Source organism: Podarcis pityusensis (assembly GCF_964106645.2).
Source record: "Podarcis pityusensis genome assembly, chromosome: 1".
NCBI lineage: Eukaryota > Metazoa > Chordata > Lepidosauria > Squamata > Lacertidae > Podarcis > Podarcis pityusensis.
This window is the reverse complement of record NC_138028.1, coordinates 22,841,286-22,858,192: the sequence shown is the minus strand read 5'-3', so window position 1 is coordinate 22,858,192 and position 16,907 is coordinate 22,841,286. Positions and strand designations below refer to the sequence as shown.

General features: G+C 43.0%; 3 protein-coding genes and 1 long non-coding RNA gene across 11 annotated transcripts in view; 1 reads left to right on the top strand and 3 right to left on the bottom strand.

The window, feature by feature from the left end:
* LOC308482069 (cation channel sperm-associated auxiliary subunit beta-like) overlaps positions 1-5,091 on the bottom strand; it is a 60,077-nt gene extending 54,986 nt beyond the window's left edge. For 2 of the 5 annotated variants that reach the window (XM_081015087.1, XM_081015089.1), the window contains exon 1: positions 564-807. In XM_081015087.1, coding sequence (XP_080871213.1) covers positions 564-731 — 168 coding nt within the window. In that variant the 5' untranslated portion in view covers positions 732-807. Of the gene's footprint in view, positions 1-74; positions 219-563; positions 808-2,792; positions 2,882-3,562; positions 3,639-4,977 lie in introns of those variants that run through there. The other 3 variants (XM_081015088.1, XM_081015092.1, XM_081015091.1) reach the window with 3 other exon arrangements.
* LOC308481584 (cation channel sperm-associated auxiliary subunit beta-like) overlaps positions 1-5,406 on the bottom strand; it is a 122,947-nt gene extending 117,541 nt beyond the window's left edge. The window contains exon 1 of the mRNA XM_081014079.1: positions 5,384-5,406. The gene's annotated coding sequence lies outside the window, so the exon portion shown is untranslated. The remainder of the gene's footprint in view (positions 1-5,383) is intronic.
* LOC308470507 lies at positions 5,237-5,947 on the top strand. The gene is made up of 2 exons (XR_013982450.1): positions 5,237-5,372; positions 5,458-5,947. It is a non-coding gene; the product is annotated as an uncharacterized lncRNA (long non-coding RNA).
* Positions 5,948-13,288: 7,341 nt separating this feature from the next.
* Positions 13,289-16,907, bottom strand: part of TC2N (tandem C2 domains, nuclear) — a 31,315-nt gene continuing 27,696 nt past the window's right edge. For all 4 annotated transcript variants that reach the window (XM_080982579.1, XM_080982580.1, XM_080982577.1 and 1 more), the window contains exon 12: positions 13,289-15,089. In XM_080982579.1, coding sequence (XP_080838705.1) covers positions 14,979-15,089 — 111 coding nt within the window. In that variant the 3' untranslated portion in view covers positions 13,289-14,978. The remainder of the gene's footprint in view (positions 15,090-16,907) is intronic.

Below are 16,907 nucleotides of genomic sequence, written 5' to 3'. Positions count from 1 at the left end.
AATCCCCCACAGACACATTTAAAAGGCCATAGGTGGTTTAATGAGCCAAAACGCCTAAAATGTTTAAGTTTGACCTTCTGTTGCACCCCAAGGCCCCTTCCTGCCATCCTTCCTCTTCCTTTCCCTGACTGTATCCTGAGGCAGTGTTGGCAAGGCTTTCTTCACCAGGCCAGGCCTTCTTCCACCTGCCCTGCCCTACCCTCCAGCCCTGGGGGTCCTCATAAGGGAGCTGTGCCTGGAGGAAGACCTGTGAGGGGAGAGACTACTTCAGGCAAGGCCTTCTTCTGGCTTTTTATTTTAAGTTTTACAGTGGTACCTCAGGTTAAGTACTTAATTCGTTCCGGAGGTCCGTTGTTAACTTGAAACTGTTCTTAACCTGAAGCACCACTTTACCTAATGGGGCCTCCTGCTGCCGCAGCGCCATTGGAGCACGATTTCTGTTCTCATCCTGAGGTAAAGTTCTTAATCTGAGGTACTATTTCTGGGTTAGCGGAGTCTGTAACCTGAAGCGTATGTAACCCGAGGTACCACTGTATCTCAAAAGAGAAAAAATGCCCCCTCACAATCTGGTTGGTTTTGAAGGATTTGCACAGGACAAAAACTGGCAGGGATGGTTTCCCTTCTTGCCTGTTGCTCCATCCTATTTGCTTGCCAACCATGGGGAGGCTGTTCAGGAAGCGGGTGTGAGCAGCAGCAATGGCTGTACTGTGACTAATTATGTGTTTTTCCATGCCCCCCACAGCAGCCAAGATGTGTTATGCCACACTCCCCATGGCAGCCATCTTGTGACTGGTACTCACAGAACTTCCTTCAAATTCAAAATGTGCCCACTGCCCCCCCCAAAGGTTGGCAACCCCTGAGCTAGTTTAGCTCCATGAGAATCTTGATTCCAGACTCATTAGCCCTGCAGCACATAAAAGAAATTACCTGGCTATATTCATAGCTGCAGCAAGTTCAGAAGCTAATGAGGCATCAGATCAAGTCCTGCATTTTAAAATGAGCTTAAAAAATATATTTGTAAATGTTTGTATCTTTCATGCCAGGCAGAAACCAGCTGGCTAAGTACTTTGGCAGATGTTTATCTTCCTAAACAGCCCCCCCCCCCCTCGACTTATAGCAGGAGACACGTTTCTAAGTTGTAAAAGGGAAATTACAGGCTGGGAGCAAAAGGTCATAGTGACCATACAAATTACAGAATACAATCAAGCTGCAAAAACACAATTAAGAGTTGGTAAATAGTGAGATTTATTGTTTAACAGAAAATAATACTAGGTGCCTCCCATTAGACTTGAGCCATATTTTCATAAGGTTAAAGGGCAAGAGCTAATAGGAACAGCAGCTGGCTTGAAAGGGGGGTGTAAATTTAAGGGGTTGCTTTTGGAAACTGTTTTTACTAAGTTCCTTTCCTTCTAAAAAGCTATATATGTTAATGTATGAAATATATTGGCTTAATGTAATTATGCAAAGGATTTAGAAAGTAAGAAATGTTAGATTATTATGTTAGATTCTTATTTCATTAATGGTGTGTGAGAAGGTGAACCCAAGATCTCTGTTTAAGATAAAAATTAAAACCATGAGCCATCTGTTTTAGCCATCTGTTTTGGAGTGAAGGGGTAATAGGGCAATAGGGCAAAGAGGATCTGGTAATTAAGGTGCCTTGTCGAGGCAAATGTAAGATATATGGCTACTTGTCTGCCATTTATGGATAGAAGGAAATATAGCTCTTTGTCTCCCATAAAAGGTAATAGGAAATGGGTGTATCTTTTATGATTGGTTCTAGCAAACAGCCAATAGGAATTTCAACCAGGCTGATTGGACAGAGGCAGCCAAAGGAGGAGCAAGGGGGCTGGGCTGAGGAAATATAAGTGCTGGCCATCAGGGCTGGAGTAGGCAGAGCTTTGGTAACCATATACCACTGTGTCTCTCATTTATTTGTCTGACAAATAAATTATTATTTTAATTTCTCTATTGCTGTGTTGAATATTTCATTCCAGCTAAGCATTAACCACAAGCAGGGTGCTACACTAGAACACCCTTTTATTGTTATTTAAATAAACAAACTGCAAGACTATGTTTTGTTTTGATGCCAATAAATAAATAAAAATTCTTTAAATTGCATACGGTGTTGTTAGATCCAAGGGGAGTCTGAACAACCAATAATAGTTCACTCCATTTAGCTAAGCTTCTTAGTCTAACCGCTTCCGATTCAGTTAGTGATGACAGCTAACAATCCATTTAAACATATTTCATCTAGATATCAACTTTATGTGGATATCTATCTGGACATTTGGAGAACTTAAATGAACTTCTATGATTTATGCACATTATGTATCCATAATGTGAACTGACGATGAGTTCTTTCTTACTGTTGTATTTATTTATATAATATTACCATGCCCTTATTTTAATTACTTTCACATTCCCTTTCCTTTTCCTAAATTTGGGGAAGAAAATAAAAGAATTGATTAACTTATTCTGCCGAACCAAAGAATGGTGCATTGGCGAGTTATTCCCCGCTGCCTTAATACAAGTGCGTTACAGTGGTACCTTGGTTTGCAACCGTTTTGGATTACAACCTTTTTGGATTACAACCATGTCAAACCCGGAAGTGCGTGTCCATTTTTTTGGATTACAACCCTTGGGGGGGGGGGAGACCCCATTGGCGAAAGCGTGCCTTGGGTTACAACCTGTTTTGGTTTACAATGGATTATGGTTGTAAACCAAGGTACCAATGTATTTGCTGAGCTACTCCCCATTCAATTGCAACTGGAAATACATTGCTGGAAACTTACCAAAGTGTCATCTGAAAGAAACAATTTAATTGTCTTAGATGTCATAGAGTAATCTTCTGTGTAGCAAGAAAAACTCGAATTGCTCCCCACTGAGTGAGAAAAAAATATGATCACTAATATTTTCAAAGATGATATTACAGAACTAGAATATACTGAAACTCAAATCAAAAGTGAAATTGTGGGCTGAAATGGATAGCATTGGCTTTTGTGAGTGATCAATAAAAAATACAGTAGTAATAATCACAGTAACAACATTCAATATTATTAGCAGTCTCAGGAAGGAAGTTTTACTGGGAGACGTAGGGTTTAGGGTGGGCAATAAGAAAATAAATAATATATTTATGGTAATCTTTAAACCAAGGCTAGACTGCATGGGTTTGGACAACCAAATTAACCTTTGTGCTTCAGTCAGTATCTTCCCAAGCTCTCTCACTGTGGCTCACTTGACTCCTAGACAACACACATTCAATATCATTAGGAAATATCTCTTGCTCTTTAATAGGTTGGGTTTTTTTTAAGAAGCTTCTTGCATCTGCTGCAGTAAATTTTTTTTTTAAAATCCTGGATTCAGTTCCCAAAACTGTGTGCACACTTTTCCGTTTGAAAGGTGGGCCCTATCATCACTTGGACAAAATAAAGTTCTGATCTTTATGGAGTCCTGTGCAGATTACAGTACAGCACATGCAAATACATGGCTGCGAGATTCAGTGCACTAGTAACTAACCCGTATGCAAGAATAGGAAGGTGAAATAAAGTAAAATACAACTTACTATTTACATTGTAGGAAAGTCCTGATGAAAGCTGTAGAACAGCTGTAAGCACAAGATAAAGCTGCAACAGCGCCATCTGTAATTGTAAAAATAATATAAATGTGCATTTAATTCAAAGCTATATATAAAGCTGGTCCCCCAATAGTCACACAATATATACAGTGATCAAGAAAGACAACAAGGATGCAGGTAAAAGCAACATGCTTGGTCATCAAAGAGTCCCCTTAGGTGCTATGGAAACTGCAAGCTGAAACCTGCTTCCTGTTCCAAACCCTGGGTTCACCTATGGCAGAAAGAAGATTTAGTTCCCACCCCAGATGCAAACCCTCCAAGTGTCCCTATTTTTCAGGGACAGTCCTGGATTTGCAGAAGCCATCCAGGTTTCTGATTTGATTCCGGAATGTCCCTCTATTTTCCTTGGAGATATGCTGGAGGGTATGCAAATGCACTCCTGAGTTAAATGCCTTGCCTTTCTCTACTACATGTGAATGCCACTGGGGAAAAGTAAAGTCTTGGATTTAAGGATTCAGTCCCCGTATGAAACAGCTGCATATGCTTACATTGGAGGGGGTTGGACTAGATTATCCTCAGGGTCCCTTTCCAACTCTACAAATCTTTGTTTCTGTGAGGGATGTGGAACTTGTACTCCTAATGTTGTTCTACTACTTCATCTGACCGGTGGCCATCTCTAGGAGTGATGGGAGCTGAAGTCTAATGTCACCTGGGAAACAAAGGTTCCCTATTCCTGCTCTGTATGACTGGATTACTTTTGTTTTCTGTTTTGCTTGTTTGTTTCATACAGTCAATAGCTGCCGTGCGGATCTCAAATGAATGAATAGGCAGGATATGAACGTTAAAAATAAAGATATATTTTTTAAAAAAGAAAAGATAATAGATTAAAAAAATTGGACTACTTTGTTAAACTATAAGCAACTGATTTGTGCAGGATCAAATTATTTCTTATGAACAGGCAGCAATAATACTCAACCTCCATTTCTCCTGTTTTTTCAACGGAGACATATGGTAGAACAAGTGAAAGCTAAATATGGGTCTTTGCATTAAAAAAACCCTCATTTGAAGGCCTCAAGCATAATGATAAAACCAAAGTAATAACAAAGACCTATTTAATATTCTCAATATATGCAAAAGAATCTCTTTGTCCTTCCTACAATGTTAATAATATTATAAAGCACTCTAACCACTACACCATATTGGCAACTTGTAGTTATAATTATATAGATAATTATATCATTATTATCATTAAACAGAAAGAGTGAATACTTCATCAGATTAATGAATTGCGATATTGCGTATTATTGGCATGGGGGTGCCATACTTGGCATTATCTTGTGCCCAAATGAAGCATTTCTTTCTTTCTTTAAACTATTTCTATACCGCTTCACATTTTAAAGTACCTTCTTTGCCAAGGCTGTATCAGTTTTGCTGAGCCATCTTTCCCACTTCCAAGAGAGCCAGCCAACTGTTTGCTTGTATCCTGGGTTCCAGAGGATGACAGTTGGAAGAGTTCAAGTTCTGTCACAGTGACTCCTAATAGCAGCAGGACTCATAAACTGATCCAGCTTCAGAAATGACCGCTCCCCACATCAAATGGGGGGCACCTTTTGCGTGGTCGCACGCAGCCCCCTGGATCCCAGTGTGGCTCCCAGTAGTACGGGCTGGTTTGCCCTCCCCAGGCTGGATACCTGGAGGTCTCTGCCTACCTCAGCCAGCTGCCCAATCCCGCCTGGGGAGGCGTTGCCAGGGGATTGGCCAGGTAGGGGGAGGGACCACCCTGCCAAGACGACAGAAGGTGAATATTACCTGCGAAGCGTCAGTTGACTCCAGAGCTTTTCCCACCCTGCCCTCCCTCAGTTACCGTAATTCTTCTTTTGCAGGTTAACCTCTTCTCCACTGGTACGCAGGCGCTGCTACGTCATGGTTGCTGTTTAAGGGCCAGAAAGGAATTTTCCTGCATTGGCAGGTTTTGCCTTCCCCGTAGCAAAACGTCACAACTTTGGTGGTTTCAGGCCTTGGGCGGAATCCTTTAGTCTATCTTCCTAAATTGGGGGCGGGGGGAGATGAAGCGGTGAACCACCCTTGTGGCGGTGATCCCAGGGTTTCCCTTTAAAGGGGTATTGAAGGGAGGCATTGGCCATACGCCAAGAGGTTGTCATTGCTCTCCCCTCCAATGGCGGCGAAACGGAGGGCGGGCTCTCTGCTTGAAGATATGTTCTCCAGAGCCAGCCCAATCCCCACACATTCTGGATAACCCTGATGTCTCCCAGATCCCCGGCTGGGGACTGGGAAGGATAAACGCCCAATGCCTGAGCCAAGGTCTCCCTACATCCGAAACCTAATAAAGTTGTGGCCAATTTTAATCCCATAGCATGTTGTCTTGAGTCATTATTCCACTCAGGAGTCACCTGGAGTTGGGGGGGGGGGGACTCCGCCTGTCCACACAATGCTTGTGGGCTAGTACAGGGGATAGATTTTCAGAATTTAAAATTATGTGGCTGGAACAGGCTACGTGGAAATCTTCCCATAGTCCTCACATAAAAATAAGGGTCAGTGGCTCTATACAAAAACTACACAGGAGACCTGTCCTCCATGTTAATTTCTTCAGTTCATCTGTTGCTAGAACCACATAGGATGCAGCTATATGAAGTGGGAGTCTTTCAAATTAAAAACAAAAACAAAAACCCCCACAGTTGCGAGACTAAAGTGAACGCCAGGAGGGTATCTTCAACCACCCATCCAGTGAGAGCTCCAGCTAGGGCAGAGGGGAAGCTAATAAAAGACTGGTAAGCAAATGGAAGAAAAAACTCAGGTCTCTGAATAACTTGTCTTAGCTGAACACCTTCTTAGTCATAAAAATGAATCACTTCCATTAGCAATTCTCTTTAAAAAAATAAAATTTCTTTCATCCATTTTGTGGGTGTTTCAGCTTGCAAACAACAACATAACAATTGTTGAATGTTACTTTATTTGATGTAGGTTGTTTATTTTAAAGCTATGTTTTATTATCACATTTTTGTATGGCATTAGATTGTTATCTTTGTTTCTTCAGCTTGTAAACTGCCTTGAGTATTGTAAAATAGAAAGACGGTATACAAATTTAAAGTGATGATGATGATAACAATAGTATATAGCAGGTTCACCAGACAAGATTCCACATTAACTATGACAACAGAGGTGCCTTCTGGTGAGAAAAGGCAGCAGGGGGAGGCAATTCTGTGTCATTTTTTTCTGGTGGGACAGGAGCAGCATGCAGCAACATCAACATCTCACTTTGTCTTACTTCTGCTCTCTCACAAGCCTCTACCTACGGCCCATGAACAGCAACAGCAACATCTGCAGTAGCAGGGAGCCTGGGAAATGTAGTTCCCTCGGGCTCCTTTCAGCTAGGACACGGTGGTTGCAATGCAATGGTGACCTGCTACAGGCACCCAAACCTCGGCCTGCCAGTAGCCTACCCCCAACACCCTCTTAACGAAGGGAGACCCAGATGTCCCACTGTTTGCTGCAAAACTCACATTTAAGTGACTAGGACAAAAAGAGTTGGTGGAGTGCACAGGTGATACAGAATTCAATGCATTCATAATCCCAGCTAGCTGAACAGGTGTGTGGATGTGTGTGTGTGCTCCTCAACAACATTGCTGTTCTCTACTACAGACACTTTGTGGCAGCAAAGCACAACATTTTCGGCAACCTGGGAGAAGAGAGTTCCGCTCCTGCCTGTGCCCAGCTGAGCAGGATAATAGAGACACGTGTTATATTCTGTCAGAGTCTGATAACTTTTTGTGGCAGTAAAACACTTAGAATGGAATTAATACAAGCGTCTTGCTCATCTTCCATGTTTATGTTCCATATTTGTTTAGCAAAAGAAAGGTTCATGGTGACTAATAGAATTATTAATTGGGGATTGCAACAAGTCATGCGGAGACATAGAAAATCCCCCCTCCTACTGTACAACACCACTGGCTGTTGGACTCAAGAGTTCACCCCATCTTGAAACGCAGCAGCCTAGTGCCTGTGATCCATTTGCTCTATAACAGGGCCAAAACAAGGGTGGGGCAAGCAACTTTTCCCCATGGTCCTGTGAGTGAAGGGGGCACCCAAATCATGATTAATGTTATTGTTGTTATTATTGACATTATGCACACTATATACAAAATTAACATTTAGGTGAGATTATTATTTGGTGCTGGAGGAGACTCTTGAGAGTCCCATGGACTGCAAGAAGATCAAACCTATCCATTCTTAACAAAATCAGCCCTGAGTATTCACTGGAAGGACAGATCCTGAAGCTGAGGCTCCAATACTTTGGCCACCTCATGAGAAGAGAAGACTCCCTGGAAAAGACCCTGATGTTGGGAAAGATGGAGGGCACAAGGAGAAGGGGACGACAGAGACCGAGATGGCTGGACAGTGTTCTCGAAACTACCAGCATGAGTTTGACCAAACTGCGGGAGGCAGTGGAAGATAGAAGTGCCTGGCGTGCTCTGGTCACGAAGAGTTGGACATGGCTAAACGACTAAACAACAACAAGAACAACAACATTATTTAGTGCTAAAATACAAGTGTGATTTATATCCTACAGAAATGTCCTCAGATATCCAAAGATTCAAGCACCCAAGTGCTATCAATTCTCTCTGAGTCAGCAAGAAGTTGAGACCTCCTGAAATCCACGGAGTCTTTGCCAAACTTGGAAACATACTTGTAATAAAACGATAAACAGCACTTGGAACAAGTGGAACGGTCTCCCTTGGAAGGTGGTGGGCTCTGCTTCCTTGGAGGTTTTTAAGCAGAGGTTGAATGGCCATCTGTCATGGATGAGTTGAGTTTCCTGCATTGCAGGAAGTTGGATTAAATGGCCCTCAGGATTCCTTCCAACTCCACAATTCTACGATTTTGTGAATTGTTGTTGATATTTTATTTAATAAAATAAAATATGGGGTTTGCTTAGGGGCACTTTTCATGTTGTTTGCCCCAGGTGCCAAGACACCTCATTCTGGCTCCAGTATATAGCACTGACTGCTAATGGTGACATGAACAGGAAACTGCCTATCTAGCCATGGGCTTCATCAGTACGGTTCATGGTAGGGTTTTTTTTTACCTCTCACTCCCCATGGTGTATGGGAGAGCTGAGGAAAACTGGAGTTGGAGAGTATGTGTTGTAAGATATTATCCATTCTTTGAGGTTAGAAGCTGTGTCCCCTTCCTAGCTGAGAAGTGCCAGTTTGTCTGCCACTGCCTCCTATTAATTTTTTTTTTTTTTTTGGTTTAAAATAACTGAAAGGTTATAAAAGCTGAGGTGCTTGGTTTGCGATTTGTGTGAACTCCCATTTACTGACTGCTCCTAACATTTCTGTCAAACTATTTGTGAAGGAAAAGGTTCAGAGGCAAAAGAAAAACAACAGACCACACAATATTTGAGCAGGGAGAGGTGTTTTTTTTTACATGGGGCTGTAATTTAGTCATGCAATCTTCCACCATTATGAAGTGGCAAGTCCTTGCAGGGCTGTAGAACACAATTGTTCTGAATGACTTCAGAATAGTATCCAAATGCAACAGAGGTCCATGCTAGTTTGTTATAGATGGCTAAGTTTATAAAGAGGCTTTAGGTATGCAGTACATCTGTGTGCATCCGGGATTATTCATGAGGTGTGTACATGACGTCACTATTGGCATCACCCGCTCGTCAGTCAGCTCCTTTCACTCCCTTCTTAAACAAAGTACTGGCGTCTGGCCCTGCCTGTTGCATAACTAGCTGTGATTCCGGATCACTCAGAAAGCCTCAAACTGGCACCTGGTGGTAGCTTGGAGGAGGAAAAGGCTTTTCCTTGCCTCAGCTTAGTTTAGCTTCATTCAGTAAAAGGATAATCACAAGTGAGTCAAGCACACACATTTCCTGCAAATTGGGGAAGCAGGGTAAACAGCTGTGATCTGGTGACATTTTTCTCTTACAATTTAAGGAATTTTACAAATCAGCCATCCGAAGAGCAGAGAGGAACCTCTTCATCTAGTCCAGCATTGCTACTGTCAGTTTGCATTTCTTAGTGCAGAAAGTATTGATCTGATGTGTTGAGATCTTTCCTATTCTAATAAATTCAAGAGGGTTCTGGAAGCTTCTCTGTGTGAAAGAAACAAGCAGAAGGTTTGGGTTATACCCAGTGCTTTTCCCCGCTTAAAAAAATGTTTAGGGGTACTCTCATTTTCTTACTCAGATTGAAATACTGCCCCTCAATGAGGCCAAACGTAGACTCACAAAATGTTTAGGGGTTTGTCTACCCCTGTATCCCCCCAGAAACAAAGCGCTGGTTATTCCTTCAGAGAAGCTGAGCACAGCTGGCTTAAACTGGTTCTGTTATCAAGGTCATGCTGACTAAAAAAGTAAGGCCAGAAGGAGCCTGGGTTTCACTTTTCTCTTTCTCTTTTCCTTCTGGTATGTTGTTCTGTACATAGTATGTTTAGTGTTAAGATTTAGACTTATAAGTTATTGTAGACGGGGTGAGCTCCCGTTGTTCGGTCCCAGCTCCTGCCCACCTAGCAGTTTGAAAGCACCTCAAAGTGCAAGTAGATAAATAGGTACCACTGCGGCGGGAGGGTAAATGGCGTTTCCATGCGCTGCTCTGGTTCGCCAGAAGCGGCTTAGTCATGCTGGCCACATGACCTGGAAGCTGTCTGCAGACGAACACCAGTTCCCTTGGCCTATAGATAGAGATAGGCGCACAACCCCAGAGTCGTCCACAACTGGACCTAATGGTCAGGGATACCTTTAGCGTTACACCTTTACGTTTAAGTTAAGTCTGTAGCAACTGGATTTCTTACGGACAGTGCCAATCCTGAATGTATTGGATTTGTGACCATTATTTTCATTTGCCTTCAGTAGCAGTAAAGCTCTGCTGGATGAAATATTAATTGCCTCTGATCTATTTTTGGGAATCCTACAACATGTTTAAGTTGTTACTCTGCTAACTATACATTGGAATCTGTTCTGGATCAATACTGAGCAGAAATCCATGACATGCTAAGGGGCCAATGCTACTCTCCCAATGCTGCTCTCTGGACTTGGTCCTCAAGGATTGGAACCACAGTAATACAGGGCCCCCAATTTCCACCCACCAAGCCAGATTAGGAGGATATCATGGCCGTTGGTATCAAATGCTGACAGAGATCAAGAATCAGGAGGAAGCTTGTACTTGCACTTAGCTCCCATTCAAAACACTGTTTCCTGTTTTGCACTAGGCATGACCAAGGGCTTGATCCAGGGCAGTAGCTGGCATCACAACTGCAGCAGAGAAAGCATGGATGGGTTCTGTTGGATTATGGGGAGGGCATCAGAAATGCTGTGCTAAAAAACACACACCCTGAAGGCCAGCACTGGCACTGTCTGTGAAATAGGAATAGCCCATATAATAACCACTGCAGAGAGCAAAATGTATGTTGTATTGTATGTTTTAAATGTAATAGATTTCGATGCAAATACAAATCAAGTATTTGTTCATACAGCACCATTTATGTACATAGTGCTTTGCAAACAGAAGGTCTGTTAGGTCCCTACTCCAAGGCTTCTTTGGGAGGAAGGGCAGAATAACAAACAAACAAATAAATCCACTCAAGTCTTCCGATGTGTACAGCAAGGTGCAAATGCGACCTGAAGAGAAAACAACCTCACTGCGTTTCAAGTCAGTAACGTGTACATGGCTTGATGCTCAAATATTGCAGCATCCAGCATAAAAATTTATTATTTGTACCCCGCCCATCTGGCTGGGTTTCCCCAGCCACTCTGGGCAGCTTCCAACGAAGATTAAAAATACATTAAAACCTCAGTCATTAAAAACTTCCCTAAACAATTTCAGATATATTTCAGAATAGGAATCAGAAACAGTAATGACAACCGTACGCAACCTGCTTCCACAAGGGAACGCTTTTAAAAAGTGTATTTGCTTTTGTCCTTTGCCACCTGCTGAAGCATGTATCCATTTTAAACTGGAGGTTTCAGTTTGTACATATTAGCTCGCCTTGGAAGAGCCAGTGTGGTGTAGTGGTTAAGAGCGGTGGATTCGTAATCTGGTGAACCGGGTTCGCTTCCCTGCTCCTCCACATGCAGCTGCTAAGGCTAGTCACACTTCTCTGAAGTCTCTCAGCCTCACTCACCTCACAGAGTATTTGTTGTGGAGGAGGAAGGGAAAAGGAGATTGTTAGCCGCTTTGAGACTCCTTAGGGTAGTGATAAAGCAGGATATCATATCCAAACTCCTCCTCCTCCTCCTCTTCTTCTTCTTCCCATAAATATGGACAAATTGGCTTCCTAAATAAGCTTTATACTGTGGAAAGTGTTCCTGAAATGTAGCAATATACAATGGCGTAGGATGGGGAGAGGAGCACAGGAGTGTTTGCCCAAGCACAAAATTGTTACGGGCGCAAAATTTCAATACCTGGTGTTGCCTCAATACAGCTGCACACTTCCATCGATGGGCTCCATTGAAAACAGCTTCTCCATGTGAACCAGGAAGTTACCTCTCCAGACAATGGAATGACTCTTCTTTTCTTATCTCTGTGGCAGCTATCTTCTGGGTGACACAGATGCCGCTAAGCAGTGGAATGTGCATGTATACTTTTGTCAGTTCCCCTCCCTCCACGTGGCCCCGGGTGTTGGCAACCCACCCTACGCCACTGGCAATCCATAAATAATATAGGGGGATGCCAACTTTACCACAATAGTTGTAGTTGCAAAATGTTTCAAGTGGCCCAAACTCTTAGGATTCCTGAATACATGTGTGCTGTGTGTCCTAGTAGCTACCCAGAAGCAGAAATATAGCCAGGAAGCAACCAGCATGAGGATTCACACCAGGTCAAATAAATTTAGGGGCACCTGAGCCTCCTGGGAAGTTTGTCCAGCACCCATACAAGGTAGGGCCGTTAAGAAACAAGAGGGCTATTGGCAATGCATGAGATCTGTCCTCCCCTCTTACCCTAAGGCGTGAACAGAGACTGGGGGTTTGGAAGCTTGCCAGGGTAACTGGGTGCGAGGCGGCAGGAAAAGAGTTTTGAGCAAGGGTTGCTGGAACGAAGAAGAAAAGAAAGACTGGGATCCATCTTGGGCAGGCTGGCTGAAGTCTGGCTGCACTGCTGTGGGGGACAAACCCCTCTTGAAATGACCATGCTACAAGACCTGGACTCCCTTTATGTAGACTGGAGGTGTAAATAGGTGAATAGACCATATTTACTAAAGCTATGACAGTCTCTGCCATGTCTCAGTTCTCCAAAGGAACACAGATCCTGGGTGAGTGCGTGGAAGCCCATGGGTTCTTGCCACCACTCGGCAGAGAGAGGGGGAGGCACCAACTTTTCTAACAATATAATCACGAAACCAAATTCCCCTCCATTCTCTCAAACGGAATGTGCCCAGACCTTCATGTAGGAACAGCTTCCAATTGAGCCACAGCCTTTCCTACACTAGTTCTGATGTGCCTTGGCAGTCTGTCACCTGGTTTATTTCTAGCTTAGAAGAAACATGTTTGTCAATGCAATTGTCTAATCACAGCTTATTTCCTTCCAGTACAGGCAATGCAACAGCTGTGTTGTCTCTTGTAAAAACATCCCTCTGTTTTATCACTGTTCTGTTTGTTTAAACCCACAATAATCTACCATTTATGGTTCATTCACCATTGACCTTTCAGGTATATCGTCCCAGACATAATTTTCAAACCAGACAAAGAACTGAGATTATCAGCTTTAATTACTTAAATACTTATAAAATTATAAACTGTTTAGCCATGATTGATATGAACTAGATGGGAACCATCAACTTAGGACAAACTAGACATGCACTCTCGGCATCCTTTGTTCACGGCAGTTCTGCAGTCTTTTACCATAGTGCTCTAAGAAGTTAGATGGTACAGGATTTACAACTGGAAACCTTAGCTATTGACCCAGTTAAGCATGTTCATACATCAGGGATGGCTGACGTGTTACCTTCCAGATGTTGGTGAGCTACAGCTCCAGTATTCATTGGCCATGCTGGCTGGGACAACATCTAGAGACCTAAAGGTTCTCCATCCTAGCCATAGTGTCTTCATATTCAACTTATTGTATCCATATTACAATTAACTATTCACATCTGCCTGCTAAAATTACATATGATAGCACTTTAAAGGGTTGAACATTTGACGAGCATTTTTGCCAGTAAACATTTCACCATTTCACAATGCAGCGCCACAAGCCAGCATTTATTAAATGCACAATCTTCCTCCTAGGTTAGAATACTTTCATTCTTCACAGGAGCAAAGACTTTCATTTGCTGTTACTCCATCTCTTGGCTCACAACAGTGAGTTAAGTTTTAGGCCCCCAAATAGGAGCAAGTACTATAACCTGGTGGGGGATGCGAGTGGCGCTGTGGGTTAAACCACAGAGCCTAGGACTTGCCAATCAGAAGGTCGGTGGTTTGAATCCCCGCGACGGGGTGAGCTCCCGTTGCTCGGTCCCTGCTCCTGCCAACCTAGCAGTTCGAAAGCATGTCAAAGTGCAAGTGGGTAAATAGGTACCGCTCTGGCGGGAAGGTAAACGGTGTTTCCGTGCGCTGCTCTGGTTCGCCAGAAGCGGCTTAGTCATGCTGGCCACATGACCCGGAAGCTGTACGCCGGCTTCCTCGGCCAATAAAGCGAGATGAGTGCTGCAACCCCAGAGTTGGTCACGACTGGACCTAATAGTCAGGGGTCTCTTTACCTTTACCTTTTTACTATGATCTGGCACTTTGAAGAAGCACTGAAAGCCTCTCTGCATGCAGCAAGAGTTGTCTTGAAATGCCCAGCCCTCCCTCACGTTAAAGCCCAATGCTCATGACAAGCAAGCATTCTTCAAAATTACTTTAAAAAGTTTATTCCAAGATTCTGAACAGTAAAATACTAATCTGCCCCCTGCTGCCTGTCTTAGATCTCTTGCTCAACACGAAGGGATGACTGCTGAGAGATGTCTGCAATAATTATTAAGCGGTGCCCTCATAACAGTTTTAGAAAGAAAACAATAACTGAGGCAGGGTTTTCAATGGAGAAAAGGAAAATGTCTTCAAAGTCATTTTGGAGTTAGATCTTTAAGTTAGAAGAAAAGCTAACATAAACATAAATATACGAAAGTTCTTTAAATCCTTATCAAAAGGATCAGTAGTTGGGCCCTTAACTTCGCAAGATGACCTCTGTATTCCATGGATATTGTGAAGATTCTTCACTTTGTGTCTTTTTTTCAGCACTACAGCACCTTCTCTTGCTTTCCTCTCCAGAGGTGACCTTACACACCAGTCAACGCAGGTATTTATTTTCCTTCTGTCTTAGTGGATGACTGTTTATTTTAAGTAAGTGCAGAAGCCTCTTGGCTCAAGTCCCAATGAATTCCCAAAGTACTGCCCACACCAGCGTCATGCTGGATTGACGTTATGCCACTTAACGACAACCTTCTCTGGATTGGCAATTGTGTCTCTCCACTGAGCAGAAGCTTCAGGATTGTTGCTGTCACTGCTTAGCCAGACCTGCAGAGGAAGAGAAATCACAGGGGTCATTACAAAGGTCACACCAAAAGCCATCTTTGACATTTATCTTGTTGGTCACCATACCAACAAAAAACTGTACATAAATACAGAGTGTGAGAAAAGAAAAAGCTAAAACACGCGGGAAACAGTCTATACATGTTTGTTTTTTAAAATCTGGATCATTGCTGTGGGTTGTAGTAAGTTGTCCATTTTATCTGATCGTTTAAAATACTTTCATGCAAATCCCCAAGGTGGTTTACAACAGCAGATACACAACATAAGAAAACAATACATTAAAACAAGGTAAGTATAAACACATCACAATAAAGAAACAGACTGAAATGCAAACAACCATTGTAGCCAGATAACCTCTCAAGGCTTGGCATGTTTCCATGGATGTTATCTGATTTTATATTTCTATGGTATTTTGTGGGAGGGGGGTGTTCAAAGGATTACTATAATGGCCTGTTGCTGCTGCTGTTTTTAAATAATATTGCTCCATTGCAGAAGAAATTCACTGCTATCAATTATGGCTTCCCAACTTAAAATGACTTTAAAAGGAAGCCTAGACAAATTCATGGAATATAAAGCTACTAGTTGCATGCTTCTTCCAAGGTCTGAGGCAGCATGACCCAATAGCTGTGGAACAACAGTGGAAGAGTGCTATTGCCTTCGTGCTTATAGGGTTATCATCACAGGCACCTAGATGGCCACTATGGCAAATAGGATGGTGGACTAGATAGGCCTTTGATCCAGGAAGGCTCTTATGTTCTTAGGAGTATAGAACAAACAAAAAGCTAACCTCCAGCCCAGCTTTTATGGGCTTTAACCTTCGCTCTGCTTAGACACTCCCTCTGCGGAAGTTGAGGCTTTCAGCTTCCCTGCCTAACAGCTGATGTGCAACAGCTGCCGCTGCTTTCCCCCACGTGCCCTCCAGCCTCTTTAATTCTATGTGTGGATATTTTTGAATACAGTAGCAGCAGAGAGAGCGTTTAAAGGGTGCTCCCCACTTTACCCGATTTCACTTATGCACACGGGGGCCAAGAACATAACCCTTGTGTAAGTTGGGGGACGCCTGTGCTTTGGAAACATCCCTGAAGCACATGTCTGCAACAGAACATGTTATTAAAGCTGTCCAATTGTGCTTTCTGGGTTGTTGAAGGAGGCAAGAGGTAGGGGAGATTGCAAAATGAGATTTTACCATACTTGGAAGTGTGCATGATTTATGCATCTCATGCAAGACTGTTAAGATTAAATGTCAGTTAGTTTCAATATTTCACATGAGAGAGTCGCAGTTCACGTTTTATTAGCCAGTTTGGTGAAGGACAATCCTATCTACTCACAGGGAGCAGCTTCCCTTACACTGGAAGGCTTACTCTATTATACAATCAGGAAGCAACACTTTAAAAACACAGTTTTGCCCTACTCAGCTGGTGGAGGAATTGTGAGCTGACATTTCCTCCTCAATAGGAGTAATGCAAACAGATAACCAGCTCCTTGTACATCAATGGCCCTCCACTAGTAAATGTGTGACTTGTTTCATTTCAGGAAGCCTATGTTAGGAGTCTGTTGGGCTCTTTGCTCCTGTTCACATCAATTGGGCACCTCTGCCAGGCCACTAGTACGAAATGTACGGTCCAGGGGCTTTATCAGGTCCTGTGGGGGGGCCACGGGGTATGCCCCTTCCACACTCTACATATTCAGGGCTAGAATCTGCTGCCTTTGTAGGACAAAAGGGCTAAGTCACCAGGGTCTTCTACTACATGCCAAAGCAGGAGTCATCCTTGTCCCCTCCTGAGGAACAGCACAAGAGTCAAG